General features: G+C 39.6%; 1 protein-coding gene across 2 annotated transcripts in view; it reads right to left on the bottom strand.

Moving 5' to 3' along the window:
* The window catches only part of IGSF10 (immunoglobulin superfamily member 10), a 42,126-nt gene extending 36,452 nt beyond the window's left edge, over positions 1-5,674 (bottom strand). The window contains exons 1-4 of one of the 2 annotated variants that reach the window (XM_059920103.1): positions 5,617-5,674; positions 4,907-5,156; positions 3,179-3,373; positions 1,671-1,800 (exon numbers count right to left, since the gene is read on the bottom strand). In XM_059920103.1, the coding sequence (XP_059776086.1) occupies positions 1,671-1,800; positions 3,179-3,372 (324 nt within the window). In that variant the 5' untranslated portion in view covers position 3,373; positions 4,907-5,156; positions 5,617-5,674. Of the gene's footprint in view, positions 1-1,670; positions 1,801-3,178; positions 3,374-4,906; positions 5,157-5,358; positions 5,385-5,616 lie in introns of those variants that run through there. The other variant, XM_059920104.1, reaches the window with a different exon arrangement.
* Between the last annotated feature and the right edge of the window lie 6,213 nt (positions 5,675-11,887).

Raw genomic sequence — 11,887 nt, 5'->3', positions numbered from 1 at the left:
ATCCATCTTTTTTAAACCGTACAATTCAGTGGCTTTTCGTATATTCACAAGGTTGTGCAACCATCTCCACTATCTAATTTTAGAACATTTTCATCACCCCAAAATAAAAACTGATACCCATTAGCAGTCATTCCCCGCCTCCTCCTAGCCCTAGAAAACCACTAATTTACTTTGTTTCTGTGGATTTGCCTATTGTCAACATTTTAAATAATGGACGATACAACATGTGGTCTTTTGGGTCTGGCTTTTTCCAATTAGCATAATATTTCCAAGACCCAACACTGTTGTAGCATGTATCAGTCCTTCATGCCTTCTTATTACTGAGTTATATTCCACTGTATACATGTAATATATTTTGTTTATCCATTTATGAGTCAGTGGACATTTGGGTGTATTTTACTTTTTAGCTATTATGAGTAATACGATTTTTAATTGATTTTGAATTGAAATTAAAATAGTTTTTCAATATTTCAATAGTGTGTGGGTATTCTCCAATTCCTTCTCCAGTTACCAACTGAACACGCTCCTTCTCCCAAAAAGAAAAGAAAAAGAAATGCTAGCAAAAACAATGATTTATCATCATATTTTCCTAATTTGACCTAATCTGTCATCTCTGTTGAGAATGCTTTTCTGGAATGCCAAGTTCCCTAATAAGCAAAGAAAATTGAAATTGACAACATGAACCAGCTTTGCCCCAAATATTATCAAACTCAACGTTCATCAATATCTATGGAAAACCTGGTCAAGAAAACAAATATGTGTGAATTCCATGAAGGAAATGTATTCCATCTAATCCTCTGAAGATATATATTCCAAATAAAGCTTGATTAAGCCAAACCAACAGAATCACATATCTAGACTTAAATCTATGGTTTTACAGAGGCTTAGTGTGATGTGAAAAGGCTCACACTGCACACTGGCATTTTATCTTTTCTAAGGATAGAACTGACTATTTTATTGCACTGTATCTCTTCTATGAGGAGCTTTGGGAAACATTTTTTTTTTTTCTAATTTAAAATCAGACGTGGTTGTACTTTTCCTGAACAGTAGTTTTATTTTTTAATTTACTGAAAAATTGAGTTAGCTTCTCAAAAGCCTCAAGTCCTACTTACAGCAGACATACTGATCTTTATGCCTGCAGTTCCCTGCATTCCCTTTGTTCTTGTTCCTAAGATTTCTTCTACCTTTTGCTTTCTTACCTACTGGGGTGGTAATTCTTACAATATTCGATGCATTCTTGGAAGTCCCCGTAACTTTAAAAAATTTTTTGAATAAGACAGTGCATAAGTAAAGTGAAACTTAAAAGTATATTGCTCTATAGAAAGCTAACTTCTATGTAAAGACAGAAATTATTTTTAGAAACTACATTCAATTCCCAGATGAACATGACTAGAAGTGGCCTTTTAGGATTAAATTTTAAAGGTTTAGTAATCCTTGGGCATTGATAATTTTTTTCTTTCTATGAGCCTGAGGTATGAGAACATCAGAATTTTCTTATTATTCTAATTTCCACATACAGTTGCACTGAAAAAGAAATCAGTTATTTGACATTTTCCCTTGATGTCTACATCTAATTTACAGAGTGTTGATTTGGGGGTTCTCTAGGAACAGGTAGCTTCTGGAGGCACATCTCACCTCATTAACCTGCCCCTTCCCCACATCAGTCTCACCTGCAAGGCCTGCAAGTCTGAGAAGGTCTTAGGAGGGATTGTGTGAATGCCATTGCTGTGTAGCATTAGTAACTCCAACTTGTTTAGGCCAGAAAAATCCGTTTCTGTCAATCTAACCAAACTGTTGTATCTGAAATAAAAGCATCATTCTAGGCATAAGCCAAGTCTGTCAACTAAAGTTCAAATGTCAAAGCAAAACCCAACAAACACAAACATGGAACTGAATTTCACTCCCCGCCCCCTTTTTATTCCTTGTGCTCTAAGGAGATAATCCAATGCTTGAAATATTGTTGGAATTCATCAGATGCCACAGAAGGTCAGCCCCTCCAACCCAGCCCTTGCAGTCTCAGTTACAATCATCCTACTCAGATTCCTGGAAAATGCCATATCCCTTCTCATTTTCAAACCTTTGTACATATGCTGTTCCTGCAGGTTGGAATGCCTTTGACTCTAGCCCTCTCTATTTGTGAACACTGTTAAGACCCAGCCCATTCTCTAATAACATGGCCGCCTTGTTCCCCCAGGTGTAATTCATCATTATGAAGTAATGGTTAAGAAACCTGGGCTCTGAAGCCAAATGTTTTGGGTACAATTATGAACTCAGGTACCTGGGAGTAGGGCTGACCCTGGGTTAAATCAGTAACCTTTCTGTGCCTCAGTTTCCTTGTCTATAAAATGCAAATAATAGAACCTACTTCAAACGGGTTATGAGGATTAAATGAATGCATACATGAAGAGTGCTTAGCTCAGTGCCAGGACACAATGTTAGCTATTATTATTAGTGATTGTTCCCAAGGCACTTCGTACGCTCTATTATAGTTCTTATTAAATTGTACTAATTATACAACTGTCTTCTCCCTTTAACTAGGGTTTCTAGAAATGAATAATATATCTTGTTCATCACTGTATCCCTGGTACCATCATTGTGTTTGGCCCATAGTAGGCGACCACTAATGTCAAATAAATGATGTTGAGTCTGCTTGTATGTGCATTCACACACACAGTTTTTCATGAACTTTTATACAGTCGCCTTTTAGCAGATTTAATTTACGCATTTTAAAAGCCTTTTAAATAAGTCAGTTTCTATGGAAAAAAAAATCCAAGGGCCTTAGAAAACGATCTAGTTGAGTTTTCGTATATATCTTTTATGTATAAGAGGACGCTTCCAGTTGTCCTGTTACCTCTTATCATAACACTAATTCTTAACCAGAGCTATATTATTATCCAGCAAAAATGTAGCCAGAATGAAGCTTTTCTATAATCATGGGCCTCTCAGCCTACCATGAGTGACTATGGGTTCTAGAAGAACTTTCTCCTAGTAAAAGTTTACCAGAAAAAATTTTTTTATTGCCCCAGCAAGCTTAAGATCCTCATGTACTCATTTCAGAAGAGAAATATTGTTAAAAGAATTGTGCTTAATCTCCCAAAGTCACAAGTGTTTTGAGGACAGGTCACCAGTGTAATCAATCCCTCCTTGAGAAGGAAGCAAGACAAGGGCCCCTGCGCACCCTAGATTGATACGTTCCACGTTGTGCGGGAGGCTGTGTGGGATGGAGGTCAGGTACCGAAACGTGCAGTGCACCTCTGTAGGCACGTAACAGGCACAGCGGCGAGGACAGGCCCTGCCCCCGGGGAAGACCACCAGGCAGACTGCAGCGAAGGAGACCAGTAAGCTGGTGCTTCCCCTGCTTTTCACCTTCATCCTGAAAAAACATCATACCTCGGAGTTATAAATATGGTTTGAGCAAAGTTCCCGTAGACCACACACAGTAACTGGTAATCTGGGAGACCTTCCTGAAAGGTCGTAAGGGGCCAATTTCACTCACAACTTTTATGGTAAAGCTTACTCTTTACAAAGCTGTAGTGTATGCTGGCCTCATTTGGATCCTTGTGATCAATCAGGATATTTATTGCTGTGAAATTCCTTTACAGCTTTTCACTTCTTAATGAAAAGCAGCAATCCCTATTACTTAGAGATTCATTAAAAAAGGAAAGTGGAAACCATAATGCAGATATTGTGACAACTGAAATACATAAGGCTTAGTTTCCTGTTTATGCTTTAGTTTTTTAGACTTTAAAAAACTGATTATAAAACTAATACATGTGCAACAGAAAATTTAGAAGCTGTAAATAAGTAGAAAAAAGAAAATAAAATTACTCATACTTCCCACCACCCAGATATAATCAATAACATTTTGCTGTACTCCTTCCAGCCTTTTACATATTGGGTTGTATGTTACTGCATATATATGATCAAATGAAATTTCATAACACATTTTTATCATTGAACATATAATGTTTGTTTTTTCATTTTATTAAACCTTCTTCAAAAACATTTTTAAGAGCCGTAATAATCCACTGAAAGGATGAATAAATCTCTTCCTAACATGTCCTCAAGTCCTTGCCAAAAAAGACACATTGTACATGTCACTGCCAGATGATGACCATAAGTAATAGTAACTGACCGGCTGAGCGGGCTTGAGTCTTGCACCTGCGGCACAGTGGGCCACGCTGACCCCTCGCAGGCAATATGCTGTCTGCTTTTGCTCTGCTTAGAACATCCCTCTGCCTCTTTTCTTGGTCCCTTCTCCTCCTCCTCCCTCCTCACGTCTGCCATGGGGGTGGGGGAGCATAACCAGGGAAGAAATATGCTCAGCTTGTTGGAAAAATGGTATCTGTTACCCACATGTGGGTCAAGCCCAAGGATCCAATCCTAGTTTTTGCCTGAAATTCAGAATATACAAAGATTGTAATAACATCTTTATTATGCTTCTCTAAGAAAAGTGACCTTCATAGAACGGTTTCTTTTAGATTCTACCAGCAACCATCCTTTAGCTATAAACCACATTTAAAATAACATGAATGCTGAATTGCTTGTATCTCCATATAGATAGAAAGATAATGGAATTATTAGAATATAGCCCAAATTAAAATTTACTATAGGATTAATCACATGACAAATTTTGTCATTGTAACCGTCTGGTTACAAACATTTTAAATAAATGTCGTATGATTGAAGACAGCATTTCCACTTTCTTATCATTAGGTAAGCAAAGAAAGGAACAATAGGATGAAGGTAGTTCTCTCATCCAGCTAGAAGAATAGAAGTTACGGGTATGCCCACTTGAGAGTTATTGAAAGGAGACTCAAAAGTCTAAAGGAACACGTGGATAGTGGATTCCCACAAACTTAAACCTGAAAATGTGTATGATGAAGTAGATAGAAATTGACAATACCTGAGCTCTTCTGTCCTGGTCCTAAATCCTCTCCTGACATAGGCAGAGACTGAAAATCTTCCCAAGAAATGGAAGATCGTATCCAAACCTGAGTAAGGAAAAGTTCTCTGCTCCAAAGTGGAGCCAGTGGCTTGGTCTTTCTGGCTTGCAGCTCAGGGGTATTACTCTGGAGAGAGACCTGGGGCACCCCCCAGCCGCAGCTCGATAACCGGAGCTCACAGGAATCAGCAGCGTGCCTTTATAACTGTTGCTACAGAAACAAAAAGCAAAGTGGAGGTTTTAAAATGTCCTTTCTCCTCCCTCAACGGTGTGCTTAAATTCCCCTTAAAGTTGTCATTTAAAGATATGTATTAATATCACTCCCTTTTGCCCCCAAGCCCCAGGAGCTTCTCCTCCCTTATCCTTTTTGGGCAAATCTGTCATAAGTGCCCACAATAAGGGCCTCCACCTACTGGTGAATCTTTGCTCAGAGTTTGTCTTTTGCTTGGCATCGGTCCCCGAAGAAGCGACTTTCTCCTTTTTGCTGTAATCCTCCTCCCCCTGGCGCGTGCTCCACCCCAGCCGACCCTCACCCCTCCCACTCTGCTGGCCCTGCCCTGGCTCGGGCCCCAGGACTAGCTGCATTCCCACGCCAAGCCCCCTCTCCGCTGCCCCTGGCCCGGGCATGGGTCCTGTCCCCTTCCCCGGGAAGGACGGCCAGAGCCGCTCACCTCTCTGCCCAGGTGACCAATGGGCTCCCGCCGCCGGCGTGTCCTGGGTTCAGCTGCCCGGGGCGCAGGGACCGCCCAGAGCTGAGGGAGGGAAGGCGAGGCGGGGCGACGCTGATTTATGTGTCTGGGGACTGCGCCGAGGCTCCATCGCACGCGGATTATAAACGACCACCAGACTCCTCTTTATTTTTCAGAACGCGCGGATGTCTGCTCGCCTTCTGTCTTCTTTCCTCCTCTTTCTCTAATTCCCTGGATTTCTCAGGCGCGTTCTGGCTGGTGGGCAGGTCAGTTTCAGCCGCGGCGGGACCTTTACGCCCACGTTTACCTCCTCCACCTGTTGACAGGTGGTGGGTAAATCTTTCGGTTTAAGGACTTGCTTGAATCACCACGAGCTGTTCTCAATTCTGAGGTTCATCAAAGTTCTGTCTGAAGGCTGAGAGGTAGCCATGATAACCTATGATACCTGCAGTTTGAATTTTCTGTTTGACCCAACTGGAGAAATCTCTCCTGTGAGCGGGATTACCAGGGCGCTGGGTTTAAATACTTTTTTTTCTTTTCTCTCTTTTTTTTTTCTGTTTGAGTTGCGTCCCCCTCTCTCATCTCCACCCCCGCCATCCATGAAGATAGCCTCCAGAATCGCCCCTAGCAACTCAGACCTCATTTAATAGTGCCTGTATTGGAGACAGGGCTCCCAATATCTTGACTCATAAACGCTTAGTATAACTAAAATGACCCTTTTCACTTTAGTTACACTGCATTTAAACTTTTGATGAAAATTTGAAATGAACGTTTTTGAGCAGTGATTCTCAGGGTGTGGTTCTGGGATCAGCAACGTCAGCGTTATCCTGGACCTTGTTAAAAAAAACACAAATTCTCAGGCTCCATCCCAGACCCACAGAATCAGCAACTTCAGGGATGAGGCCTGGCGTCTGTGTGTAAACAAGCCTTCCAGATGATTCCCATGCAGCAAAATTTGAGGACTGCTGGTTTAAGGAAATAACTTCTTATAATGACAATGGGGTTTACCCTGTGGCAATACTATTATAAGCATTTTACAAATATTGACTCATTTAAACCTCACCCAAAACACCAAAAAACCTAAAAGGAAAATGTTTGTGTCATTTTCATTTTACAGGTTAGGCACAGAAAGGTGAGTGACTCCCCACAGGTCATTGCCAGCTTGTAAGCAGAGAAGCCGAAGTTGATTCAAACCCAGGCAGCCTGGCTCTCCAGCCTGAATGTTTAGCCACAAAGCTGCAGCTGCCTCACTTAGCCAAACATCGGGAATGTCCCATATCCAGTAGCTAAACATTCAAGTGATTTATAGTTAGTAATAAGTGAGTCAGTGACCGTGGTCGAATTCTAGAATCAGGGACTCAGGAGTAACTCTAGATGTATGTGTGATGTGAACATGGTCTTTAGTTCTGCACAGCCGACATGGTTCTTTACGTTAAAAATTCACAGGTGATCTCTAGACTTAGAAGCTTGCTTGGGAAATACGGCATATTTGTGGATTCTTCGCATCCACAGTTTTTCTTCCAAAGCTCCTTGGTGACCAACCTCATGGCTTCATACTCTTTTGTCAATTTCTAACCAAGATCTGGACTCCCAGACCCTTGCTAGGATGAATCACAGAAAGATGACCGTAGCATGTTATGCTCCTTTTTTTTTCCCAGGATGGTTACATGGGGTCATTTTTTTTTGCTGTCAGTTTCAAAAAGAACTCCTGTTAGGAATGTTTGCTTGTTTTAAGGGTTTTAATGAGAGATATTTCTAGAACTGCTTTGTGTCAGAGTTCTCCCTGTATTTTCTACTTTTTATTTAATCTGCCAGAATTATTAGAAACTTGAAAGGCATGTTGGGACTAATTCTAGTTCAACTTGCCCTATTTAATAATAAAAATAGGAATAATAATCATTGCTATTGTAGTCAGGGCATATATGTGCCAGAAGCTTTATATGTGTTGCTTAATTCTCAGACATATTCTTATGAGGTAGGCATTAAAATTATACCCATTTTCAGGTGATACTCTGAAATAATTAAGAGCCAGAATACAATACTGAATTAATTTTAAACCTCTAAGGCCCCTGTTCTTAAGCCCTACCTTTCCCAGCCTCCTCCACTTCTGTTTACATTTACACTGTTGTAAAATTTGGAGGCTCCACAGCATATCAAGGGTTAAAGTCTGACCAGTCTCCTTTCTAACCATACTTAATAATGCAATTTGTTTCTATAGATTCTTACGGTGTACAAATCACTTTCATGTTTGAATATGGCTTCATTTAATGTTTCCAAGAAATAAGTAAAACTCAATGATAATAACTCTATTTTATAGAAGAAGAAGCTGAGGTTGACTATGTGTATGAATTACCAGACTCACATCTGGAGTTAACCTGAACTCCTAACCCTGTGCATCCTGGATTATAAACTGTGTTTCACCTACGCCTTCAGGATGGTTTGCCATTTGAATTACCTCTCACTATAGTTTATCTAATATTTTTCTTTAAATCACTCCTCCCTTCTTTTTTCTAAGTCTTTCCCTAAACAATAATATCAGTAAATTCACAGGTTTGATATTTTTTTCTAGTAAACATGACAATAAATATACATCTTTTTTTACCCTTTACATCACCCCTGGGAATTTACATCTCCCCCATCTCTGTCATTGACATGGCTCGTTACCCTTTTTGGTATTTACGTACCTCTTACTCCTCATCCTTAACATATCAACTGTGCCACTTTTCATTTCACCCCTAAGTCAGAGCAACTAACACCGACAAATCCAGTCTAAGATTTTACATCCTATATCACCTGACAATCATAACAACTCAGGTTTTGTTGTTGTTGTTGCTGTTTTTTGGCCACTCCCTGTGGCTCTCGGGATCTCAGTTCCCCGACCAGGGATTGAACCCCAGGCCATGGCAGTGAAAGTCTGGAATCCTAACCATTAGGCCACCAGCGAACTCCTGAGCTCATGTATTTTGAAACTCACTCATATGCATATCAACGATAAACAAATGCTAGAATTGTTACATATCTATTAATCAGGACCGATCATTACTAGCTCCCAGCCCCACAATTTTCTTTTTAATTGATCAACTAACCAAACAATCAAGTCACCTGCTTAGTGAATACAACAGCAGTGAAGTAGACCTAAAATCCTGGCCACCTTTTTTTTGTTTTTGAAGTTACAGCCTACTGGTGCAAGTGATAAGTGCCATGAAGAGAAATAGTGCAGAAAAAGGATATCAAAATCAGTCAGTATCAGCCCTGATCCAATACAATTGCATCTCAGCCAACGGAAGTCAAGCTGCAGACCCTAAGGCACTTATTTTTCAATGAACAATTAATATTCCACACTATTAACCCTTTAGTCATTCAGAATGCTATGTATAGGTACAATTTTGAAAGATTTAAAGACATTTTGAAGCCGATGCATAGTTCTCTTATGAGTTCATAGGCTCCAGATTATAGGAAATAGACAAACTACTTAGGAGGCAATTGTAATAGTACAGCCTCAAAATGACAAACTAAGTTAGTGGTTTTGAGAGTAAAGAAAGATGTTAGGTAGACGAGGCATGTAGGAACCAGAATTGTTAAGAATGTATTTGGGGAATAAGGGGGGAATAAAGGAGAAATAAAAGAGAAATGATGGATGAGTCTTAACATTTTTCATCAATGACTTCCAAGGATCCTGGGAAAAATAGGGCTGAAGCAGATAAAAGTGAGAACCCCACATAGATGCAGACCTGAGAAAAGATCAAGGCAGAAGAAGCGCTATAATAACCAAGTATCCACAGCTGTCAAGACTTTAAGAGATTTCTAGAGGGTACCCTTGCTGACTGTAACATTGTACACTGGTCCCTGTAAACGCTACATGTTGCTTTTCTAACAGGTACTGTATCAAAGGCCATCATTGGTGGATATTTACAGAATTCATCATGATTTCTTAAGCATGGGCAGGAGATACATCTAAGGATTCTCAGATCTATGAGATGGAATCTCAGAGGTTGTCCAAAGGTGAATGTCCTATGTGTGAAAAGGGGATGGTACAATGTGGTAGTAGTACAATGTTGGTAGAATTTCATGAGCATTTTCTAAGAGCAAACAGAGTGTGAGCTAGTACATAGGGAAAACTCAAGGGCACTATAGTCAACCACACTAACAACCCTAGAAGTTGATTTTCGAGGAGGAACCACTTCGAGGTGGTTTCTGAGGTCAGCCACTGGGAAGAGTGAGGAATCCAAAACTATAATTATGGGTAGATCATACACAATGTCTAGTTAAGCCGTCGGCCACTGTATGAAGCTTTCCATATCACTGAGGTATTCTGAGGTACTGAGTTTTGGAGTAGGGATACTTTTGTTGTCTTGACACACATGGTAGGAATTTTGGAAGGGGTGAGTTCTAGAGAATCACATCCTTGTCAGATGATGCCTTGAAAAATTATTTTTTTAAGCCAACAAATACACTACTTACATTCTTGGTTTTTTTCTTTAAATAGAACTTTATTGGAGTATAATTGCTTCACAATACTGTGTTAGTTTCTGTTGTACACCAAAGTGAATCAGCCATATGCATACATATGTCCCCATATCCCCTCCCTCTTGAGTCTCCCTCGCACCCTCCCTATCCCACCCCTCTAGGTCATCACAAAGCACCGAGCTGATCTCCCTGTGCTATGCGGCTGCTTTCCACTAGTCATTTTACATTCGGTAGTGTATATATGTCGATGCTACTCTCACTTCACCCCAGCTTCCCCCTCCCACCCTGTGTCCTCAAGTCCATTCTCTATGTCTACATCTTAATTGCTGCCCTGCAACTAGGTTCATCAGCACCATTTTTTTTTTTAGATTCCATATATATGTGTTAGCATACGGTATTTGTTTTTCTCTTTCTGACTTACTTCACTCTGTATGACAGACTCTAGGTCCATCCACCTCACTCCAAGTAACTCAGTTCCGTTTCTTTTTATGGCTGAGTAATAGTCCATTGTATATGTGTGCCACATCTTCTCTATCCATTTATCTGTCAATGGACATTTAGGTTGGTTCCATGTCCTGGTTATTTTGTAAATTACACTACTTACATTCTTATCTCTCCCTTCTACAGTTCTCTTAGCTCAGTTTGAGTCTTTGACTTAATTCTATGTTTTATTAGAAACTTGCCCTTTCTTCACAGATAACAAATGCAATATTTTCCAGATCCAGTCTCTCTGATGATAGGGAAAAGTAATAAAGCCATATGCGTGTATACACACACACACACACACACACACACACACACACACACACATACACGGCTGCATTTTCAAGTACTTTACAGCATTAAACATAGATAGGATAAGTGGAGTTTCTTAGCGGTGCAGTGTCTTAGAATTTTAGGATTTGTTTTACATACATCATAATCACAAAAAAATAGAAGTTTTCCTTTCTATTCTTCATTGTTAGTTTAAGTCACTGAACATAGTTGTAAAATATATTAGACATTCTCTTGGAATAAGCTACAGACATGTTAGGACATTATGAAAGAACAAAGATTTATGTGGAAAGAGTCAATAAAGATTCCAAAGACCACAATCATCACAGAGAAATTACTCTGTTTTTTCACTTCTCCCAATAGAGGTTTTAATTAACACACTCTGAGAACAGCCATGGAACAATGCAGAGGAAAGTCTATGGTTTTAGAGCAGGGTCAGAAAACTTTTTCTGCAAAGGGCAAGTAGTGAATATGTTAGGTTTTATGGGTTATAGGATTTCTATCACAAGTACTCAATCCTGTCATTGTAGTGAAAGCAACCATAGACAATATATAAATGAATGAGCATGGCTGTGTTCCAATAAAATTTTATTTATAACCACTGAAATTTAAATTTCATATAATTTTAATATATAATAATATATCAAAATATTATTATTATTTTGATTTTGTTTCGATCATTTACAAATATAAAAAAAAATTCCTAACTTACACACCTTTCAGAAAAAGGCAGTGGACTGGATCTGACCATAGTTTGCCTACTTCTGCTTTAGAGCTAAGCATTCCCACTGGGTCCTTTGTGGTGGAGACGTGATCTGAACACCGGCATTCAGTGTCACATGTGATCTAACATATCAAATACAAAAGGGAAGAGTTTGAGGGTTTTCTTTCACTTCAAAGTCTAGGATTGAATGGCCAAACATGCTTTAAGAGATTTATCTTCAGCAGTCAAAAGTCACTTTTTGGAAGGATCATAACGGTTTTGTAATTTGGAGTTTCTTCATGCAATATT

Source organism: Balaenoptera ricei, chromosome 4, assembly GCF_028023285.1.
Source record: "Balaenoptera ricei isolate mBalRic1 chromosome 4, mBalRic1.hap2, whole genome shotgun sequence".
Classification (NCBI taxonomy): Eukaryota; Metazoa; Chordata; class Mammalia; order Artiodactyla; family Balaenopteridae; genus Balaenoptera; species Balaenoptera ricei.
The sequence above is the reverse complement of the archived record's forward strand: the minus strand, read 5'-3'. Positions and strand labels throughout refer to the sequence as shown.